Source organism: Glandiceps talaboti, chromosome 4 (genome assembly GCF_964340395.1).
Source record: "Glandiceps talaboti chromosome 4, keGlaTala1.1, whole genome shotgun sequence".
Lineage (NCBI taxonomy): Eukaryota > Metazoa > Hemichordata > Enteropneusta > Spengelidae > Glandiceps > Glandiceps talaboti.
Window position 1 is genome coordinate 10,027,480 of NC_135552.1, and position 22,762 is coordinate 10,050,241.

A 22,762-nucleotide genomic window follows, 5' to 3' on the forward strand; every position below is an offset into this window, starting at 1 on the left:
AAGAGAACGCCGTTCCCCAAACTAAGGGCATTTAAAGTGAATGTGCTTATTCATATGTTCTTGAAAAGATAATAGGTTTCAATGCTTTCTCCTATATTAATTAACAAACTTTTTGATAAAATACAGAAAACTGATAGATAGAATTAGAATTAGAATACACTAGAATAATAATCATATATTGTTTCCTAACATATGTCTTTGTTCAGTCATTTAAAATATGAGTGACGTCCATATAAGGCATTTTCACCACAAGTCATACTGGTAGATGAATAGTGACAAAGCCCTTATGTCACAATTGTTTTCTATGGACTGAGTAAGGAAAATATCCGGGAATTATATACTTGTACATATGAAAATATGAGAAAAGAAATAGCAATTTTGAATGTGTGGACTCATGATTTGAGAACCGCCGAACCAGTGATGTAAACATGTATTGTTGTGAACTTGAGCAACCAGAAAATCAAACCCATATTTTCTGTTTGAACATGTAGAACTTGACTTGTGTGTAATCATACTAATACATACTTATCACCATAAAAAGAATAAATTAGAGTGTTTCCATCTTGAGATTTTTCTGTCAAGATCACAATTATAATATTCATCTTGTAAGTTATGTAACATTTCAGTAATTTCTGTGGCTACTTCAGTTGGCACTATGACATGTAGACCGACCTACTCTATAGCAAGTGTACCAACATGAAACAATTTATGAATTTTCATCTACACTACAAACAAAATGAATGAACATTGATGTCAGCATAGTATAGTATTGTGCTTCCCAGATTTTGTTTTTAATACAGCAATTTTCTATGGTTATAAGCCATACATATTTTAACTTTTGTTTTTATTTCCCTGTATTATTTAAGGTGCCTAGTTATCTGTATAATACTGCAGAGTAACTCAAAAATTGAGCAGTAATCCTGCAGGTGGTTATGCAATCGATTGAAAATGTCTTACAAAACACAAAAAGATTCATATGAAGAACTTACAACATTCGCTATAATGTGGTAGTAGAGTAACATTTGAAGGTGCATGAAAACCCATATAGCTAGAATAAGAACGTTTTCATATTTTTTGTTGATGTTTTAAGGTGCCTATCGGTAGTCATGCAATCAACTTGAAAATGTCTTAACACCAAGGGATTTATATGTAGAATTTAAGAATCTATTACATATGATATAGCATGTTAACTTTCTGTTCACTATAGTGTAGTAGCACACAATATTTGAAGGTACATAAAAACCCTCATATCTGTAATAGGAACATTTTCCTAATTTTTGTTGATAGTTTTCCATATTTATGTTGTGTGTTTACATAAACAGTCTACCTACCAATCCCATCTTCATCCCCAACAAATAGTAAGATTATGTAAACTGTTTGTTCATACTGTTTACACACTGACATCAAGCCAGTGTACACAATACCATTGATACTTGTAGACAGGTAATTCAGCTATTTATCAGGATTGCTTTATTCTCGTAAAGGTCTGATTTAATTTTCAAAGAACAAAAATTATTTTGAAATTGTGAAAAAGTTATAGTGACCAAGACTTTATAATCACCCTAATACATCCTTTGTATTCATTTGCATACTATGAATGTTTTAATCTTCAAACACCACTTCAAGATATTAAAATGGTTTTCATATTACCAGACAATTTACTCATTTAAGTGTTAATTGTATGTGTTGTCTGCCATCAACACTGATTAGCAGTGATAGACTAAATATTTTCATCTCTTTAGTTGTAGTGTAACTCAGGGTATTATAACTTTTGCTTGCTGACATTCTTAAAATGCAAATTTAGTTACATTACATATTGTTTTAAAACCACGGGTTTCATTGTGACAAAGACACAATTGCATCGTTACCCCAGCAGAAAGATGCTACTCAGGCATGAGAGAATGAGATTTCAGTACGTTGTGAGAAGAATGTACTGTATGGAATTGGCAGATGTTGAACTTTCGGGAAAGTTTTGTACACGATAGTGTATCAGCTTTAGTGAACACTCCATGAGTCCATGACAGAAATGCAGGGCTTACAATTTTCCAAGGGAAATTGAAATTTGAAGTACAATGTATTATCTTGTAAAGCACAGGGTGCTAGTTTAATCAAAATGTCAGATTAATATATATTCTCTTTTTTGAGTATGTCACATACTGTCACTGCTTTTTCTTTACCTTTGATTTTCAAAGACCTTTCTTTAAACTAATCTTTGAAATATATTATACAAATATACCATTACGTCAATTGTTCATTTTGAGTATTTTGTCACAAAGTAAACTAAATTTGTGATTAAGTCAATGGATTGACTTTTGGTACTGTCTTTACATGTACTGTGAATGAGAAAATCTGCATTGTACTGTTGTGATTTTTTCACATTTGACTGGAAATAAACTTTGTCATGAAAGAATACATGTGCACATTTAAGTGTTGCTGTTTTTTCACTGTATGTGTAAGCATAGACCCTACACGAAAGGGTCTATTGGTGTAACTCCTGATTCTCCACTGCAATAGCTGATGCTAAATTTTGGAATGTGAAATAAAGAAAAATTCTGAATTGTATCCCTCTCCAGCCACCTTTACCAGAAATAAAAAATTTTGTTGTGGTACAAAGTTAGCATTTGCTTCAGAAATAGTTTGCACACACAGTTTGAAGTTAAGGCCACATGATTTCAGCCTTCAAACTTCACAGGTGCCAACAATTTTGAAATTCACTTGAGAACTGTAGAGAAAATAAAGTAGCATCATCGAAACAGTCAAATTATCGAATTTATTTTGGATTTTAATATATAAAGCAACTTTACCATGTTTTCCTACTTGTAAAAAAATGAAACATTTTTAAAAAATCGACCATGTTTTGTACTTCAAGAAATTGCAAAAAGCTAAAAAAAAAATGAATAAAAAAGTATAAAAAATGCTGTTATTGTGTGTACAATAAACATTTTACACACTTTTTAGTTTTTTGCAAATTATTGAGTTGCAAACAAGAGATTGGAATATGTTGTTTTACATAGTTTTTTCATGTAGAAAAATATAGTAAAGTTGTTTTAGTAATTAAAAAATCCAAAATATTATATACCAAATTCTCATCCATATGGCCACTGGCACCTTAATGGTAAGTTACTTTCTTAATACAGATATGCGTTGGTAACGAAACAATAGTGGTGATTTATATTTCTTTGTTGTTGACGTCTGCAAGGAGTGTCTGCTGGCGTCAACTTAGTCAAATTTAGTCACCAGGTCAACTCAGGTTAGAGGTCAAAGATTTCAGGGATGTGCGCATGCGTTGATGCGGCGCGGTAAATTCTCACATGTTCCTTTCTGTTTGTGTCCATCGTGTGGTGGGCATACGCCGGCTTATTGTTCCCTTTCATAATATTGGTGGTGAGTAAGAAATGTTACGGACTATCTCAGTGCTAGTTGTAATCGTAGACTAAATTTCCAACATGATCGCTATGCACTTCTGTACAGTGTGTTTTCTCTCGAAATTTAATAGGTAACGTTAGGAGGAAATAGTTTCGATGACAATGACAGACCTCAGACAGCAGACACAGGAATGAACTGACAATCATGGTCAGCGATATTTGATACAGTAAAATGCGAAAAGTTAATTTGTGAATTAGTGTGTCCATAACTGTTGGAATTGTTTTACTTTGAAAGATTTCCTAAAGAAATTAATGTACACATTTTATACAAGCGAATCTTCAAAATTTGCCTTTGTTGATAGAGACGTTGTGTAATGTCTACAGTCTATAAATATGATCCTTTTCAAAATCATATTTTTCAACTAAACTTGATGTTAATTTAAGCAGCACGTTACAGTTGAGTTCTTATTAGCCAGAACCGTAATATTAGCTACCAAAATGTCTTGGTATGAAAGTAATGAAACAGACCGTCTTTACTAATCCCTTAAAGTTTGGCTGATGCAAGTTCGTGTACATACTTGGTATATACATAGACTTCCTTGTCTTTGGTATATAATAAATTGGAAGTGTAATTTAAATAAGTTTGTTACTGTAGACAGATAACACTGTTTTTAATGGAAAAACTGAGTAACGTCTAATAAATTGTAATCAAGAAATGTAAAATTTGGTTGGTTTTTGAAATTTGAAAATTATCACCTTGCTCCTCTTTGGTCATAATTTTTTTCAGTTGTGTATGCAAATTTATATATATCCACAAACAGAATCTCTAAAAAGTCTGATTAAATCCTAAATGTCATGTTTATATACCTTGAAGGTGTTAGAAGACTGGTTACCATGTCAACAGAGGAGAAGAACCCAACCAAGAAAACCAAGTCATTGGTTAAAATAGGAACTCATAATGGTACATTTCATTGTGATGAAGTGTTGGCATGTTTTATGCTGAAACAGTTACCACAATATAAAGATGCAGGTATGATCAATCTTTATTTCACAGCTTCAAAAATATTGATATTTTCTGTGAACTATGGATCAAAAGAATTATCTTCCTAATAACATCTTTAGTATGATGTGAACTTATAATAATTTTTAGTTCTTTTTGATGGCATCACCTGAATAAAGAGTCTGAAAAAATAATTTTTGATGAGTGTGTGTGTTTACTAATACTCTACTCTTGATCTTCTGAAGTTCTCAAGATGGTGAATATTTGGTGACCAAGAGAAGTGTCTGTGTTACAGTTTGTTTTCCTTTAATATTGTATTGGTATGATATTCCTTTATTTGACCAATGTACATTAACTTACAGAAACTAGAGATGCCATAGTGAAGGACGTGACAAATAGCTCTAAGGTCAAATAAAAAAGTTGTTTGGTTCCAGTTACCTGACCCCAACCTATTTTTTCACACCAACCCTAAACTTTTTTTTACATATTCGAGAAAAAAAATAAGAAATTCGCAAAAAAATTGTGTGAAGTCTCGCAATAATAGTAGATGTGGAAACTGATATCAAATGAAAAAGACAGTTCTTCCAATCTGTAATGGCTGTACGTCTGATGAGAAGAAACCAATAACACAGAGACCATATGAAAAACAACAGAAAAAACATAACTACCTGGACTAGACACTCACATATGAAAAAAAAAATTAAAAAAATAAAATTAAAAATCTACCTACCCACCTATTATAAAATTGAATGTAATCGGAACGACACAATTTTTTTTTTACGCCTAACAGAGCTAATGAGACATCTTGCCCCGTCTTTTAATTAAACATTAGCTCAATACAGTTTTAAGTTCACAACATAACACTCGGCAAGAATGTACTGAAACATTTCTGAACATTCTTTGGATAACAATAAAACAAAATACATGACTGAAATTATCAGAAAAAATGTATGCTTCCTTTGGTATTTCTTCACACATCTGACATTTTTCTCATAATATATATATATATATATATATATAAACATTTGTCACCATTTGTATGTTTACAGATATTGTCAGAACGCGTGATTCAGCTACTCTGGATACTTGTGACATAGTGGTAGATGTTGGTGCTGAGTATGACCCTAGCAAACATAGATATGATCATCATCAAAGGTATTGTAAAGTGCGCCACCAACGATTGTCTTTTCTCCATTTCTGTAAAAACTTGGCCATGCTTGCCTTTCGGAGTTTAAGAAATATTAGTGAGAAAAACAGGCTTCATTGAAAAAGTTGTTCAGTATCCCATTTGATAGCTGTGTACCTGTTTACCTGCACAGGGGCATATAGACCATGAATTCAATTTCAATGACCAGACTGCCAAAATTCTTTACTCTTATGAGAAATACCCAAAAGTAGCAGAAATGTTCATAAAAATAACCAGTATTTCTTGATGTGACATTTTCCCCCCATTATTTACAGGTCCTTCAAAGACTCCATGAGTACCCTGACTCCAGACAAGAAATGGACTACAAAGCTTAGTAGTGCTGGTTTAGTGTATCTTCATTTTGGTCACCAAATTCTGGCACAAGTTTTGAAAACCACAGCTGATGCACAGATAACAGGAGTCATTTATAACAAAGTTTATGAAAATTTTATTGAAGAGATTGATGCTATTGATAATGGCATTTCACAATCTGATGAAAAACCAAGGTAAATCAGTTCAACTTTCTGCACTGTAAGCATAATTTATAAAGTCTACATTGTCCAAGAGTATACTGGATACTAAAACAGAGCGGCAATATGCCATATTTCTGTTACCATAAAGATAAAAGATTCTGTAGTGTCACCACTAGGGGTGCTATTCGACAAGATTTTGGCTTGACGTGTAGGCCAGAACTTTTCAGTACTGTAGTACTGTAGCATACTTAGAAAATCACCCTTTCAAATATTTCATAGCAAATTTTGATAACATTTTTGGTCAGTTGGATCCAACTAGTTCTGTTCCTTTGGTGTTCATCCTCATTTTCCCAAATCACTTAAAAGTAAGCAACTGGACTATCCATATTATGTTAGTCCTAGAGTTGTATGTAATGTTCACCGTATTGTCTTGTAGTTGTGTTCTCCCCAGGGATTTCTCAAGGCTTTGCAGCAACTTTATCCACAATACATTTGGGTTGATATGCAATTGAAATTTGTGTAAGAATCAGAAGATTGTAGTGTGGTGGCTGTCAGTGTCATCTGCAATTGCTGTGGAGAATGTACACTGTTGTATGTTTTGCCTATGAATAGTTATGCACATATTATAGAATGCCCACTTTACAAACATTTATCACCATGATTTACCATGTATATTGATGTATAATCTTCAACAAGACTCCATTTCTATCACTGTTTCATTACTTTATAGAAAAATTTAAAAGTTTTAAAAACTTCGATTATGTACAAGTATATGTATATATTCTCACTTGATAGGTATGCTGTGTCTACCAACCTGAGTTCAAGGGTTGGTCATTTAAACCCATGGTGGAATGATGAAGATGTTGATGTAGAGGTAAGCAGTGACTAGTGTTTTTACTTCAATGATATTTTTGTCATTTTTTAAAAAATTTAAATTATCAAATGTGTCACCAAACTCCTATTTTGATTAGTGTAAATTGTTTTATTCTTGTGATATATAAGTTTTGTAACTTTTACGCTATTAATATTATCTGATAATTTTGAGAAATTTTTGTCCATGTGTTAGTAATGATTGACATTTTTTTGTTTCTATGACTTTTACAGGAAAGATTTCAAAAAGCAATGAAACTTGTCGGGGAAGAGTTCCTTGATAGAGTTGTATTTTATCACAAATGTTGGTGGCCTGCTAGAGCACTGGTAGAAGAAGCAATTGGGGAAAGATTTCAGGTTTGTTTGTTTGTTTGTTTGTTTGTTTGAAAAAGAAGACTTTACTACCAAACCAGAATGACTATAGAGTTTCAGTTTGGCAGCACAATGTTTTTTACGTTTCACACAATGTTCTTGTTACAAATTACATAAAACACCACAAAGTACAGACACTGATAGTGTGAAAGGAAGATTCAAACACAAATTGGTTATTTGTGTTCATAGTGAGATGAAATGCAACATTTCATGTGTGTACACAGTATCAGTGCTTGTATTTTGTTTGTGTAATTCATAACAAAAAATGGTGTGTGAGATGTCAAAAACATTGTGCCACCTAAAATTAAAACTACAATATCTCTGGTTTGGTAGTAACTGACTCTATTTATCAGACATAATTCACAGGAAACCATCTCCCTTAACACTTCAATCATCTGTCAAATGTTGCATGTTGGACCTGCTTTCTCTTGTGCTGCTCCCAATCTGTGGACTAGATGTCCATTAGAATTATGGCAAAAACCTACAGCTAATCCCTTCAGAAAGAATTTAAAGAACCATCTATTCTCTAAAATTTTCTAACCGTACAGTACCTTTGAACTTTCAAATTGGATACTGTTGTTTTATAAATTGATTGATTGATTGATTGATATACACATTTCCTTGTAAATGTTGAGAAACCTTGTAAATGTTCTCACCACAGGTTGATGAAAGTGGTGAAATTATGCTATTAAAGCAGGGTGGTTTTCCATGGAAGGACCATTTATTTGACCTTGAAGCAGAACTCAAGATTGAGACTCCAATCAAGTATGCATTGTACACAGATCAGAATGGGAATTGGAGAATACAATGCGTACCCATCAGAAAAGATTCATTTGAAAATAGGTAAGTTTGATGTTAGTTTGTACGATACGCCATATCATGTCGTTCTACCATCCATCACTCATACACAGACTGTTGAGGGTGGGATGATATGACATATACAGTCTAGTCTGATGCAAATTATGTCTTTCAACAAAGATTTTGCTGAAAATTTCATTCTGTTTTTTGCTCGCAATCATATGTTTTCTCAGGGATATGTAATGGTTACGAGTATGGAAAGTTTGTGTTTGAAATAATGATGAGGTCAGATTGGCAGTAGGTGTTGAAATAGAATAGAAATACTGTAAACAAATTCATTGAACCCCACTAGCTGTAACTTGTAATATTTTTTTCCATAATTGATGCTTGTTTTCAACTTAGTTTTTGTACATACTACTTAGTTTTTGTACAAAATATAAAAAACATGTTTGATTGAACAAGTTCATTGAACCATAGCCCCTCCACCCACTGGGTGGAGGGTCTATGATTGAACCCCCACTAACTGTAATTTGTACTATTTTTTCTCAGAATTCATTCCTGTTTTCAACTTAGTTTTTGTACATACTATAAAAAAAACATGTTTGATAGTTCAGTGATTAATCCCTAACATGTACAGCATTCAATTCTGTATAATTTATAGTCTGTGCTGTATATTCTTAGTTACATGTGGACATAAGCCAATGTACACAGTATCACCAATGACTTGGCTAGTAGAAAACTCAACAAATCAGAAGGATCAAAGTGTTTCATGTGTTTTTCCAGCAGGCAAAGATTTACAACAGTTAATGAAAACTTACCCCTATGACGCCTGTATGTCTGAATTTTTAGCCTTGGTATAAGGAGTTTTATTCACTGCACTATTTTTAGAAATTGTAGTTCATTATCTGATATAGGAAAATTCTAAATTAATAATAATGGTTTGACCCTCCATTGTCTATTGGTTGAATGAGATGATGACCTTTGCCCTCTATGCATAATTATGTCCATAGGTTATCCTTGTATGAAGAGTGGAGAGGTGTACGTGATGATGAACTTAGTGAACTGAGTGGAATTCCTGGCTGTATATTTGTGCATGCTAGTGGCTTCATTGGTGGTAACAAAACAAAGGAAGGCGTTCTAGCTATGGCTAAGAAAACGTTGGAAAAATCAAGACAACAGAAATCGGAATAAGATTAGGAAAACTTTCCCTGCAATAGTGAAAGACATGTGAAAATTGCCAGATGCAAATAGAATGGATTTAGGAAAATATTTCCTAAATTGAGCAAGCAGAAGTCACATAATTTTGTTTGCTATTTCCCCAGACTTTTAGGTGGCAGCCATTGAGTGTGAGCCCCCAATGATGAGTCTGGTTTAGCAAGTCTATACAAGGATCTGAATCAGAATACAAGATGACACTAGCAATGGCTATATAATACTTTGTTCAGTAATCTTAGATGTTCTGGAGAGACATAGACTATGACAAAGCTTCCTATAGGACATTATAAACAAAAAATGGCTGAAGTGAAGGTTTATATTACTTGGAGTCTTTGCAACCATACATGTATACCATATATATAATTAGATGCTGTTCTCCAAAAATCTTTCTTCATTCAGTCAAGGAAAATATGAGTGACCTATTAAAGTTGCTGGACAAGTAGTGACTTAGGTCACGAGTATTTTCCAGCTGAATGAAGAAAAATATTTGAGTATAACATTATACCAGCGCCAGTAATATCAAAGAAAAATCGAGGAAAGTAATGTCAATTTTGAACATTTTGACTCATATTTCAAACACAGCATAACCAGTGATTTAGACATGCAGTGTCGTGACGTACAACAACCAGAGTATATATTCCATATTTTTAGCTTATGCATGGTATAATAAATTCTTGTATTCTGTATTGGCGTTGTCATTGTCCCATTTATACTACAGCCCATTTCAATTAACCATTCACTGATCTTTTTGATACAACCACACAGAACAAATAAGAAACAGCATATCCTAAACTAAGAATACAATATCACAATTTCTCACTACCTTTAGTCTATTATGAACTGCAACTAGACAGACTTGCGGGTTCAAGTGTTTTGACATCTGAATTTGATGTGTATATTTCATTTACACTAAAAGTAGCAAGAAACGATTCATTCAATTTTGCTACCTTTACGTGTAGCAAGTATAGTTTCTTATTGGTTTCTACGTGGTCGTATCAAACAGAGCTGGTGAATGGTAACTTGAAACCTGCTGTATGTTCAAGTTCTTGTGTGTATATCAGCATGAATGGTAGCATTGAAGCTTGCACAAATTAACATTTAGAGGCTTGTGTTAAATTCTGATTACTAGATGGATTACAACTTATTGTAAACATAATCATGTTCTGGGCAGTTAACGGAACAATCTTTGAATACAAATGTACATCTATGACCCCTTTTTAGGCTCACATACCCATAAGATCACGTGCCAAATAGTGGGTCAATTTGTTGACAATGACATGAAGTTTGCAAGTTTATGTTTGGAACAAAAGTTCTATCTCAGAATACATGTGTGCGACATGACATGTATGGTCCATTTTGTTATGGGCAGAAAGGACTACAGTGTGAAGTGAATACGACAACAAATATATAGATACACCATTATCTTTTATTGAGTATTACAATACATATTAAATTATAATCACTCATATAATTACTAGTTCTAACATCTACCGTTTTATAGTACAGTGTGTTTTGCAAACTACTGTCTTGTTACATACAAAAGCATACAGTTCAGTATCGGTCAATTGCAACCCATACTTGCCCGACTCAAGTAACTTTGTGTGGCAAGGAGCAACAGTATACTGTTTCATACAAAAAAAAATGCCCCCCTCCTCCTCCTCCAATATATACAAAGTGTAGAGGTTATGGGTTGTGTACATTGAATCATCAAATCAAGAGTTCCCTCTTTGACCCCCCCCCCCCCCCCCCCAACCACAAGTAGCATGTACAGGCAAGAAAATACCCATATTCAATTCTATGATGAAGTATTCTATTTATAGATCAAGGTCAAGGCTTCTCTCCTTATCTTGAGTTGTGAGAATGTATTTGATGTGCAAGTTTAGGTTTATATTTACTGGTGTACTGGGGATGAAGGTTTGAATTTAAAAACATAAAATGAGCAAATAATTTATCTCGCCAGCTTTACATATAAATGGACTACGTAAATACTATTGCCTTGGTCTTGGGTTCAATGACTTGAAAAGCTTGGGTAACTTACACAGACATGTGAAACAACACACTAAATTGTATAGTACATCACAGATGACATTTCATTGATGAATTAACTTGTGATGGTGCAATTTCAATTTTTTCCCCTTGTATACAATACTTTGGCTCAAAGATTCTATTTACCATTTGAAAGTTCTTAAGCATTTCTTAGATGCCATCAACAGTTTATTCTGTACTGATTGTTACCACAGCAACCAATGATGGAGAATGCTGTCGGTACACATTAGTGTATTAAACACTTGTTTTACATATTCAAAACTTGTACAAAGTTTTCTCTGAGAGTCGACGGAAATCTTTGACGTATACTGTGAGTTGTGTGTGTGAGATACAAGACAAATAGCATCATTTCCATAACATCAACTGCTTACTTAGCACCATCAACCTTTCACTTCATCACACAGCGTAACAATTCTAGGATAAGTAACACAGTGCGAAATTCTTGACTCCAAGTCAAGCGATGTGAAAAACTGGACAAGTCACAGTGAAAACTTGACGCCATGTCACACAATGTAAAATATATGCATGATAACAAGTAACAAGGTGCGACAAATGTTACGCCAGGTCTTGTAGATTTATCGTACTTTCAGTGAATGGTGTAACATTGCTATCTGAGTTGCTATGAGTTTCTATATAGTCATCACTGACATTAGTCTCTGATGGGTTATCATCATCGCCGTTACTCTGTGGCTCCTGTAAGATTGTAACTGGCAGTTCACTGGAAATGCTGGACTGATCTGAACTGGTAGACGACGCTGGCAGTGATATGTCTGGATGGAATGGTATATCTTGGTCTGATGGTGGGTCATCCTGTCAACAAAATCAGATATTTCGATTTAACATTTTGATTTTACATAGGTTCATTTTATTGCCGGAATGTTCATATCATAGTAGAGTGAGTGCTCAGAAGTTGACAGCTGCCCTTAATGAACAGATAACGACACTGAATACACATTTCATTTATACCAATCATTTATGACCTTTAACCTCTTCATGATCACATCTGACCTTTAACCTTGTGCTACCTGAATATATGACCTCCAGTAACGTCAAAATGTTTGTATTATAAATTTAGTCACGTTTTAGCGATATTTATTTACAAGAATTGATCAACGATGGTTAATTCTTTAATTCACACCAAAAATAAAGTTGAGATGTGTAACAAATTTGACATTTGGTCATGTAAATTTTGGTGGGAAACTGACTTACTTGTAGCAACTGTGTCTGGACATAATGTGAACCAGTAGCTGGGTCCCGTAGTGTAATGGCACTGGATGTCATAACTACACCAGTGGTTGTGAATGCAGGTGAATTGACTGCAGCTGTAGTAGTGAAGACTGGTGAAGTGGGATTGGTGGAATCTTCAGACGCATCAAGACTGTGTTCATCATCTACTGTACACAATAAACGTAAACAAGTCTTTCTTAAATCTACAGTCATTAGAAGATGAAGGTATGACAACCAAGATGATGCAACAATAATGAGATACACTATAATATTTATGTTCATTGTTTGAAACTCTTTGTGTTAAGAACAAACACTTTGTACACAGAAAGTTGATCAAGTCCTTAGTAGTCACACAACACAGGTGAAGTTACCAAATGAAATGTCCACTTAGAGATAAAGCCTAGGTGAAATATTAAGTTAACTTTGGCTACTGTGTTGATTGTTAGGAGCTCCCCCCCCCCCACCCACCCACCCGTGATAAAGCAATGGACCAGTCCGATACAAATGGAGAATCCTTGTGCCCTAGAGCCTTTCCAGTTCTTACCTGTTGCCTTTTCTGAATCAGGACTTGGAACGTTATGAAATATCTTCCGTCGTTTTACAGGTCTGTGTTGCACCACAGTAAGACCCTGTATAGCACTGTAATCAGTCCTGGCAGCACCACTGTTATTGGCTTGGAACACCCTGGTGGTATACTGTAATGGACTCTCAGATGTAGCTGTTGTCTCTGGTGTCTGGCTTTGTGTCACCGAGCTGACAGATGCAATGTCTGGGTTTACCACAAACTGAGTGACAACATTACTGCCAACGTGTTGTGCCATTACTTCTGGTTGTAAGTTGGTGGCAGTCACAATAGGTTGGTCGACATCAGTGGTGGTTAAGTAATCTTGTACGTTTTCAGTGGCATTGTCTAAGTTCTGGTCATCAAACTGACCTTCCTGTGGGAATGAGTTGTCCTGGCCAGCAGCTACAGCTGTGACTGCTGTAGGCTGGACTTGTAAATCAAATGTGCTGGTATCAGCTGTTTGATCAACCTGTCCTATCTGTCCAACTTGAGCAATGCGCACCACTGTAATGGAGACAAAAATACCAAGAGTGAAATTCTTAGAATGCACGTTCGTCACAGCAGATACATGTATTGCACTTGTGTGTGTTGTGTATAATACCTTGTTCTCTGAGGTCTTTCAAGATATGGCCAAAATTTACAAAATGCCAACTACTGGTTGACTTTTATGAATGACCACAGTAGTATTATCAGGTGTAATATGCAATCAAACTTTTGTTTTCCTAATTGCTATAATACCTCTTCTAAGAACACAGATTTACATTTTATTATGCTTCCAGTGATCTAAGAGATTAAAGTGTTTTAATATTTTCGTTTGCTATGAATATTTTTTTTTGCATGCCTCCAGGAACACCAGGATGTGTGCCACACAGGCATCTTGAAAGTGGAATATTCATACAGTGCTTACCTGTGGGTGTACCATCACCGGTTCCTGTAATGTTTTCCAAAGTGGTCCCAGACAAATCTTCAGGATTGATATAAATAAAACCAAACTGGTTGGCCTCCACTGTCAAAGTAAAATAATGTTTGCAATATAAATATGTGCTATACAGAGTAAACCACAGGTACTTGTCGTCTATGAATGAAAGGGTCACTCATACAAATTCCACCCCTACTGACTATTGTACAGTCACTCCAGTTTTACAGGTTTGTTGTCTGTATAAGTATTTTATATACTGTGGTAATGGCCATCAATTGAGTGAAAGTTATGTGACGTAAAATCATGAAGTGACTCTCCTGCACCTAAAGTGTACGAAAATATCTTTATTTCCTAGCGTGGCATTCCCCTCTAACAAAGTTGTTTTGATGATACTATGAAGAACACAGCTGAATCAATCATAAATGGTTAGGAAAATTGATAAGTTTTGAGTCTGTTAAAAGAAACCCAGTACTTACATGCCACTGTGTTGATGTTATGTAGTCTGTTGATGTGTGTTTTGAGACTAGCTTTACTGGCATACACTTTATGGCAACCTTGGACTGGACAATCAAAGCCTTCCTTCTCTTTGCTTTTATCATTGGTGTTAGCATGTTTCTTCATGTGGACATACAGACTACTACGAGCTGAAAACTTGGCTTCACAATCTGAAAGATTAAATCATTTAGATGTCTCAAAATAATACATATGGTACATAGTGAGAAATAAGGAACTCAACTGCTGAATTTAGTGGTATAGACAATATATGTTACAGTCACATATATGCAGACAGCTACACATCATGGATAGATAGATAGACAGATAGATAGATACATACATACATACATACATACATACATACATTAATTTCATTATTAATACTAATCATGTTTTTGGCCCTAAGAACAGTGTGCCTGTTACAAGTAGATTTACTTGTATTAGTAATGTAGTGTATTGCATTACATGTCAAAAATGTTGGTGACCGTTTCGTGGAATATCTCCGTTTGACCAGACAAAAGAATCGTAACTATCCCGTATCTATGCATTTTATTACAAACGACCATAATGTATCAGATATGTCCATTTCAGGAATTTGTAAGGTTTCTGGTGATGAGAAAGCTTTGAGGTTGAAGGAAGAAGAAATCATTTTCCGTCTTGGAACGCTGGAACCCCTTGGAATTAATAGATTATTCTCGTCTTTCCCAATAAAATTATCATGATTATTGGGTATTTTTTTAGATTTCAGGCGTATTCTATTGGGTTCTATTAGGTGCGTGCGAATTTAAGAACTTATCCCACGTATAACCGTTTATTTATATCACGCGCAGTTTTGTTCCATTATATTTAGAAATGTTCGGGTTTTCACCTGGCATTTCTCTGTCTCGCCAATTTTTCCTTTGAAAAAGAATATTTATTCGAAATGTCGGATTTAACAGCTATATATACGGACTGGTTTATTAGTTCCTTATGCATTTCTTTCTACATACATACATACATACATACATACATACATACATACATACATACATACATACATACATACATACATACATACATACATACATACATACATACATGCATGCATACATACATACATACATACATAATTCGCACTGTGCTTCAGGAATACAGCTGAAAGTTGTTTTTCTTAGGGATCTTTGTATTTCAATAGTTTTGTAATAATATACAATGTGTAATAATAGTGCGTGTGTGCCTATGTATTTGTGTGTATGCGAGTCTTTATATAGATGTGTGTTTATCTAAATAAATCTAAGACCACACCACAGAAAAATTCAGATTTCAAGCTACAGTGAAAATTAATCCTCCGAGAATCCTTGCCTGTCATAGGGCATTCAAAGTTACATATAGAAATCATACATAGAGAGGAAAGTGCTTGCCTGTGACAGGGCATTCAAAGCCATATTTATACAACTCGTACATAGCATGAGAGTGCTTACCAGTGACAGGGCATTCAAAGATACATTTATACAACTCATACATAGCGTGAGAGTGCTTACCTGTGACAGGGCATTCAAATGGTTTTTCACCAGTATGAGTGACTAGATGACCTTTAAGATGTTCAGCTCTTGTGAATGCTTTACCACAGCCATCCTCAGGACAAACATATTTCTTTTCACCTGTATGTCTTCTTTGATGTCTGGTCAATTTCTGTAGACATGTAAATGCCCATTCACATCCCTGAAAAGAAAGTAAATATATCTTGTAACCAAAGCAACCAACACACTCCCAGTCTCTTTAATACTGAAGTAATATGTCGATATTTGCATGAATATGAAACACAGAAGCAGAGTTCTTGCAAATTGAAAACTGTTTTTACACATGATGAACTTTAAGTAGTGAATGGTAGAATGGTTACCGAGTCCTTCTCACAAGTTTCTACTTTTTGATGTATGCATAGTTAAAAAATATTGCAGAAGTGAAATAAGGCCTCTTGCACTAGGTTGAACAAACGGCAAGACATTGAATAACTACCATGAATAAATTACTCAAGAAGTGACTAGATGTGAGGGCTATGATATTTCAATATTGTAACATCCTTTGAAAAAATCATTTCCCAGAATTTCATAGCAAATGTTGGCTGCATATTCAACCGAAGAATTCTGCAAACTTTGCTTAATTAAGATCCTTGAATTTTTTGAAACCAATGGAATTGTTTGAGTCAAATATTGTTGACAGCTTAATGTACTGCTACGATGTGATTTTAGGCCTACATTTGTTTCATGTTGTGTACCGCTCTCATGGCATTTCTTTTGAAAATGACAACATAGGTGGGAAACTAAAATGTGGTGGAATATACCTGAAATGGACAGACGTATGGTCTTTCCCCAGTATGTGACCTTAGATGTAATTTCAACCGACACGGTTTATCAAATTTCTTCTCGCATCCTTCAAAGGTACATGGAAAGATTTGTTCTTCTCTTTGATGACTTCGTACATGAGAACCAAGTGCACTAGACGTGGCAAATGCCTTGTTACAGCCAGGATGATCACAGCTGTGAAGAAAGTACAAATAAGACAGCTTATAGTGATGAGTTTATCAACATGAATAAAGTTGAGCTGATACACATTTGTATCAAGTTAGGGAGTTATAGTTATGGTTAGGAATAGGGTTATACTCCCTAGCATATAACATATTTCTGAACAAAATGACAAGTCGTTATTCACCGAGTATCATCAGGTCAGCAAAACCTAGTACGGATTGTTCATACTTACATGAATTTTTTATCGTCACAGTGTTTTCGCTTGTGCGTTTCCAATTTCCGTCGTGTGGAGAACGATTCACCACAGCCTTCGACATCACATGGGAAGAGAGTAGTTGGTCTGAGATGTATTTTCATGTGACTGTTCAGATTGTAGACAGTTGTATAAAATTTGCCACATCCACCGACAGGACACTGGGAGAAACAAAAAAGACAAAGGTGAAAACGAGTTTCAATTTGGTGTTTCTTGGCAACTAAGCGATATTTATATGATGTGAAAACATGAAGTGACTCTCTAACCCAAAGTTTAAGAAAATACCTTTACTTCCTGGCGTAACATTCCCCTTTAATTTACTTCAAAGTCACTGATCCTTCATCGTCAAAATATAACTGTATCACACAACTAAACAATCAACTGGTAAACATAATACTTACTTTGAATGGCTTTTCTCCAGTATGCTTAGCATAATGTCTCTTTAGTTTATAGGAGGTGGTGAAAGCCCATACGCAGTTCTCAAAGGTACACTGAAAAGGGAAGATAAATATATTACAATCAATGTACAAGAGCCAACAGATGTGGTTATGTGCATACATGTAGTTACGTACGTATGTGAAGTACATACATGTATCGGTGCAAAATGTGACCTCAGTCCAGCTTTGACTGAAAATCTGACACATCATAGTGACTGAAATTTTATCATTTCTTTCCACATTTTCAAACCATTGATTTTTTACTAACTAATATGTACAGTCCTCTCTAGTCATTTTAAAGCAGCACATTGACTTCATGAAAACATGATAATTAGCATAACACTGAGCTCTTTTGTTATACAAATATGAATTAATATTATTTTCAGATGAGAACCCTAACATCAAGCCAGCTATGAAAGTATATACTTACTTTGAAAGGCCTTGCCTCTCCCGTATGTGCTGACACATGAAGTTTGAGTTTTGCCTTTGAGTTAAACTTTCTACCACAGCCATTCTCAGGACAAAAATATACTTTTCCACTAGCATCATCACCATCATCGTCGTCCTCATCTTCATCGTCCTCATCTTCTTCTTCATCAGTCATATCCTGGTGACAAATCACAAAATTATTCAACAAAGCTGAAGGTATTTTCACAGGTCAGGTTTCCTCTATTATCTATAGTCCTGTTTTGACTAATTTACAGTGACCATATTAATAAGACACAGGGTATTCAATTTTTGACATTTTATTTATAAAACAACTTTACTATATTTTCCTACTTGGTGTCTAAATATATTGCAAAAAACTAGAAATAATGTTTTTAAAAGTTTGTTATTTTTAGTACAGGAAGTGATTTGCTAACAGATATTGCAGAAACTAGACACATACCTCTCCTGCAGGTATCTCATTTTCCATTTCATTTCCGTCACTCTTTCCCGGTTCTATTCCTTCTTGAGCTAAAACAAAGAACACGGAACTCATATCAAATATATGTACTACTATGTAATAGCGAGAAGTGCCACAACATTTTCATTCAAATTAGCAAAACAATAATGTGTACATGATATTATATTTTAGTTAATATTTTCATTGCCATGATTTGAAATCACTATTGAAAAATATTGATTAACAATGTCACCATAAATTAGCATTTCATATAATATAGCAGTCTATGATAGCAACTTACCCTCTGACTTCACCCCTGCTGACACACTTGCTGGTGGTCCACTAGTCGGAACAACTGGTGTTTGCCCAGCAGTTGATGGTTCATTCATTAAAATCAAACCATCGCTAGGTGGCGTCGTTACTAATCCCCCACTAACAGGAGCTGTTACAAGTCCCTCACTTACTGGTGTGTTTAACAGAGATTCACTGGAAGGAGTGACTACAACGTTTGTATGTGCAGCCATAGCAGTAGGTACAGTTTGTGCGCATGTAGCTTGTGTGATGGAAGAATTACTTCCCGACAATGTTAACACTTGTTGGTTTGCTGTCACAGTTTGTGAGCATGATGATTGTGTAGAGGAACTGGGTCCCTGCAAAGTTAGTACTCCTTGATTTGAAACAAGTCTAGGGTCGGCAGGATTTATTGTTACAATTCTCTGAATAGTTCCATCCTCCTTTCTTGTGCTTTTAGTTGTGACGATGTAAATAGTCGCACCCTGTCCTTTATTCGTAGTACTACTAGTATTGGCAGTTGTTTCAACTTGGTTTGATACTGGCTCCAGTGAATCGCTCAAATCATTGTTTTCGAACTGTTCACTGTCACCTGCATTCATAATTTCAGTAAAGCTGTCACACACACTGTCATTTAAACTCGATGCCCCACTATTCTTTGGACCGACCGATTCCTCAAATTCCATTCCTTCATCAGGCATAGTTTCTAGCTCCTGTGGAGTCATAAGTGTGTTGCTTTTGTCCCTTCCTAAATTTCCTTCTATGAGAGATTCTATATCGAACTCTTTCCCTAATTTGTGTACTTCACTCGGATTTTCTTGAGTGATGTTTTCTAAAAGATGAACGGGTGCATTATCATCTTGTGAGATGGTTGGATTTCCCTTACTTCCGGGTTCTGATGACCCACCTTCCAAAACGTGACCCAATTTCACTCCGCCATCTTGCATTCCTCTGTCTTTATCTAATGGGTCGGGAGTAATGCTTTCATCCTCCCACAGTGGTGTTTCTTCGTCACTGTACCTCTCGGCAACGATGGCTCCGACCTTTAATGCGTGAACGTCGCTGCTGCTTTGATTGTTCGCGTTGTCAGCGTGAGAGATGACAATCCACTGAACACCATCCGGGGCGGCTTCACCGCCATTTTGAACAGCTTCATGGGGCCCATTTGACTCTTCCTCATTTCGACTCACCTCGCTGTTTTCTTTGGTAACAAATTTATCATCGTTGTCGTTTTTCTGTGTGATTTTCTGGTCCGTCTGGTTGGTTTCATGGGGGCCGCCATTTTGAGTATGCCCTTGCCAGTTTTGGTCGGGATTCCCGTCCATTTTTTCGTCGGGTTGATATTCGGGGGTTCCTTCAGCACTACCGAAAGGGCTGTGTCAGTATGATCAAATGCTATTGGTTAATATTTGGCATGTGATTACCACATGACTCATGCGCATTATTATTTCATTGCGCAGACTCAGTCAAGTGGACTACGAATTTGTAATGATTGTAAACTTTATGACTTTTAGTCGTTCTTCTATTAGTATGCACAGGGGCGTGTATTATTGCTTAGATTTCCGTTTTCTTAGGAAAATATCATACGAATCTTGCTGCTACAAATGTATCAATCTATATAGTACTACGTATACTCTCTTCCCCTGTACAGGTAGGAATATATACTAGTATTCAAAAGGTTGTTATATTTAGCCTGTAGACCTGGAAAACAACAAATCTATGAAATATTACACGCCCCTGTGTTAGTATGTGGCTAATTTCATTGATTGATCGATTGATTGATTGATTGATTGATTGATTGATTGATTGATTGATTGATTGATTTATGTCAAAATGGGTATTACATAATTGACAGTGAAAATAGTAGATGAAGACATTTTAACGGCACAGACAATGCATGTAATATCGAGAAATCCTATTCTCACTGGCACAGTTTTCCTTGAAATTCCCTGATAATATGGCTTGTTATGTTATGAGAGAGAGAGAGAGAGAGAGAGAGAGAGAGAGAGAGAGAGAGAGAGAGAGAGAGAGAGAGAGAGAGAGAGAGAGAGAGAGAGAGAGAGAGAGAGATGTGATCGACTTTCTTACATTCTTTATTATCAGTTTATTTACTGTTTAATGTGCGCACATAATATATGAGCTAATATATTCGGAATGCATTTTTGTGAAATAAGTATACACTCTTTCCACAATATGTCATAGAGGGCGCTCTACTATACTAGCCTGGTATGCAAGGAAGTCACTAAAAAGTAGAACATGTAGATTGGAAGTAAACTCAGGCTACACTTTGGCAGACCCTGATTTCACAAAATGTGTAAACTCAGGGACGTGGATACTCTTTTACTTGATCAAAGAGAGTTAGCAAGTAAAAGAGTATCCATAGATACATTAGAAAAACCTGGACGATCGGCGTACTGACATTCTAACTAATCCCTTGAACATGGTGTTCCGGTATTTATCACTGTCTGTATTTCTTTGTTTCTTTAAAGAAGTATATAAACACGTGAATAAACTTATGGTCTAGGCAAAGAAGGATGAATTGACCAACATGCTTTGGACCACGCGTGAAACATGTTTGTGTACAATTAGAAAAACCGATCTTGACAGTAAAACATGTCTTTACACATACCAAGTCACCTTATTTTTAACCTTTGGCAAATTATCGGTATTACATACGATTCAAGCCAAAAATTAATAATTTTTAAAATGAAAAAAAAAAAAATGTCAAAATTAACAATTAGTCTAATTTCGATTTTCATCATTGTAACTTACACTTGACAACTTTACCGGCAGGGATGTAGCACAGAGATTTTATTTGCAGTCTGAATTGCTTGTGCTGTCTGCACAATTAATCACACCATTCCGCATCGTACAAAAAAGTTGATTATTTGAGTTTACAATTAAATAAAACATTTTACGAAACATATTAAGTAATTGGCTACATTGCTTCATGCTGTTTATTTTTTCAAGTAAAAATTAAAAATGGTGTATTGCTGTTTTCTCACCCATAAGGTCACTTTAATGGGCATTCCCTGATATTCATAGATAAGATTCCAATTAATGACAGTATACGTTAGATTTGGGGAAATGATGGCTACTCGGTCTACACAATTGTACTATACACTGTGTCGGGGAGCGCTATATCGTCCCTGGCGCTTGCTGGAGAAGCGGCTGATAAGGAAGCAGTCGAGCTCATGACCAAGAAGCCAGAAGCCCCGACAACGGTGTTGGTTGTCTGATATTAGAAGATATCTTCAATATGAATACAGACTATCTCGATAAAATACACTATCAATGTTTCAAGTTGAAATGGACATCTAAACTCACATTACAGATAAACAAAGACGATCGATCACTTGCTATATTGTAACTGTGACAGCGCGTAGTGACTGCTGTTTTACAACGTGAAAACTTTCCACCAATCACCTTCGTTATCACTGACACGTGATCCGCAGACCAATCAAAATAGAGCACCGTTGTTGTGTGCGACTATAAGAATGTTGTCCATGGAACACTGTTCCACACACGCTAGTTTCACTCTCAGTGTTACCAACGTCAAAGTTGCTCACCATGATAATTACACTAGTGTGTATCTTTACTCTGTTTATGTACCGTTATTTTGCCGCCAAGAAGCCTGAGCCACCATCTACTGACGACACTAAGATCGACTACAGGTAAACAGAATATTAATATTCTTCAGTGCTATTTTCTGTGTATTTATTATCTATGTATGTTTACTTGTTAGCGTTGCAAAGTTTATGATCTTCCGATTTTGGAACATTTTAATTCTAAAGTTTATTGCACTTTCGATATTTTTTTCATCTCAGTACTTTGTACGACGAACAATGTGTTGCTTATCC

The 22,762-nt window shown here is 35.3% G+C and overlaps 2 protein-coding genes across 3 annotated transcripts; one reads left to right on the plus strand and one right to left on the minus strand.

Annotated features, from left to right (window-relative positions):
• The first annotated feature begins 3,277 nt into the window (after positions 1–3,277).
• LOC144433836 (MYG1 exonuclease-like) lies at positions 3,278–9,935 on the plus strand. Its single transcript, XM_078122213.1, has 8 exons — positions 3,278–3,384; positions 4,240–4,395; positions 5,415–5,520; positions 5,827–6,057; positions 6,820–6,898; positions 7,129–7,251; positions 7,928–8,109; positions 9,075–9,935. Exons 1-8 carry the CDS (start codon positions 3,312–3,314, stop codon positions 9,253–9,255), a joined length of 1,131 nt encoding a protein of 376 aa, XP_077978339.1. The 5' UTR covers positions 3,278–3,311; the 3' UTR covers positions 9,256–9,935.
• A 1,108-nt stretch (positions 9,936–11,043) lies between these two features.
• LOC144433835 (uncharacterized) lies at positions 11,044–20,267 on the minus strand. Of its 2 annotated transcripts, none has more exons than XM_078122212.1 (12): positions 18,913–20,267; positions 18,615–18,682; positions 18,156–18,332; positions 17,690–17,779; positions 17,268–17,449; positions 16,852–17,047; positions 16,052–16,232; positions 14,513–14,701; positions 14,025–14,123; positions 13,097–13,621; positions 12,535–12,716; positions 11,044–12,135 (listed from the first exon to the last, which is right to left on the minus strand). In XM_078122212.1, the coding sequence occupies exons 1-12, from the start codon at positions 20,225–20,227 to the stop codon at positions 11,881–11,883; spliced, it is 3,459 nt and encodes a 1,152-aa protein (XP_077978338.1). In that variant the 5' UTR covers positions 20,228–20,267; the 3' UTR covers positions 11,044–11,880. The 2 variants fall into 2 exon arrangements, with proteins under 2 accessions (XP_077978338.1, XP_077978337.1); XM_078122211.1 differs by having other exon boundaries at positions 12,535–12,719.
• Between the last annotated feature and the right edge of the window lie 2,495 nt (positions 20,268–22,762).

Bases quoted from the DNA above. Each gene is read 5' to 3' on its own strand.
- LOC144433836 (XM_078122213.1), top strand. From the start codon at position 3,312: ATGTTCCTTTCTGTTTGTGTCCATCGTGTGGTGGGCATACGCCGGCTT. The intron at 3,385-4,239 runs GTGAGTAAGAAA...TATACCTTGAAG, and splicing joins TCCCTTTCATAATATTGGTG to GTGTTAGAAGACTGGTTACC. The intron at 5,521-5,826 runs GTATTGTAAAGT...CATTATTTACAG, and splicing joins AGATATGATCATCATCAAAG to GTCCTTCAAAGACTCCATGA.
- LOC144433835 (XM_078122211.1), bottom strand. From the start codon at position 20,227: ATGGACGGGAATCCCGACCAAAACTGGCAAGGGCATACTCAAAATGGC. The intron at 17,780-18,155 runs GTAAGTATATAC...TTCCCTTTTCAG, and splicing joins GAGAGGCAAGGCCTTTCAAA to TGTACCTTTGAGAACTGCGT. The intron at 14,702-16,051 runs GTAAGCACTCTC...TTAATCTTTCAG, and splicing joins ATTTGAATGCCCTGTCACAG to ATTGTGAAGCCAAGTTTTCA.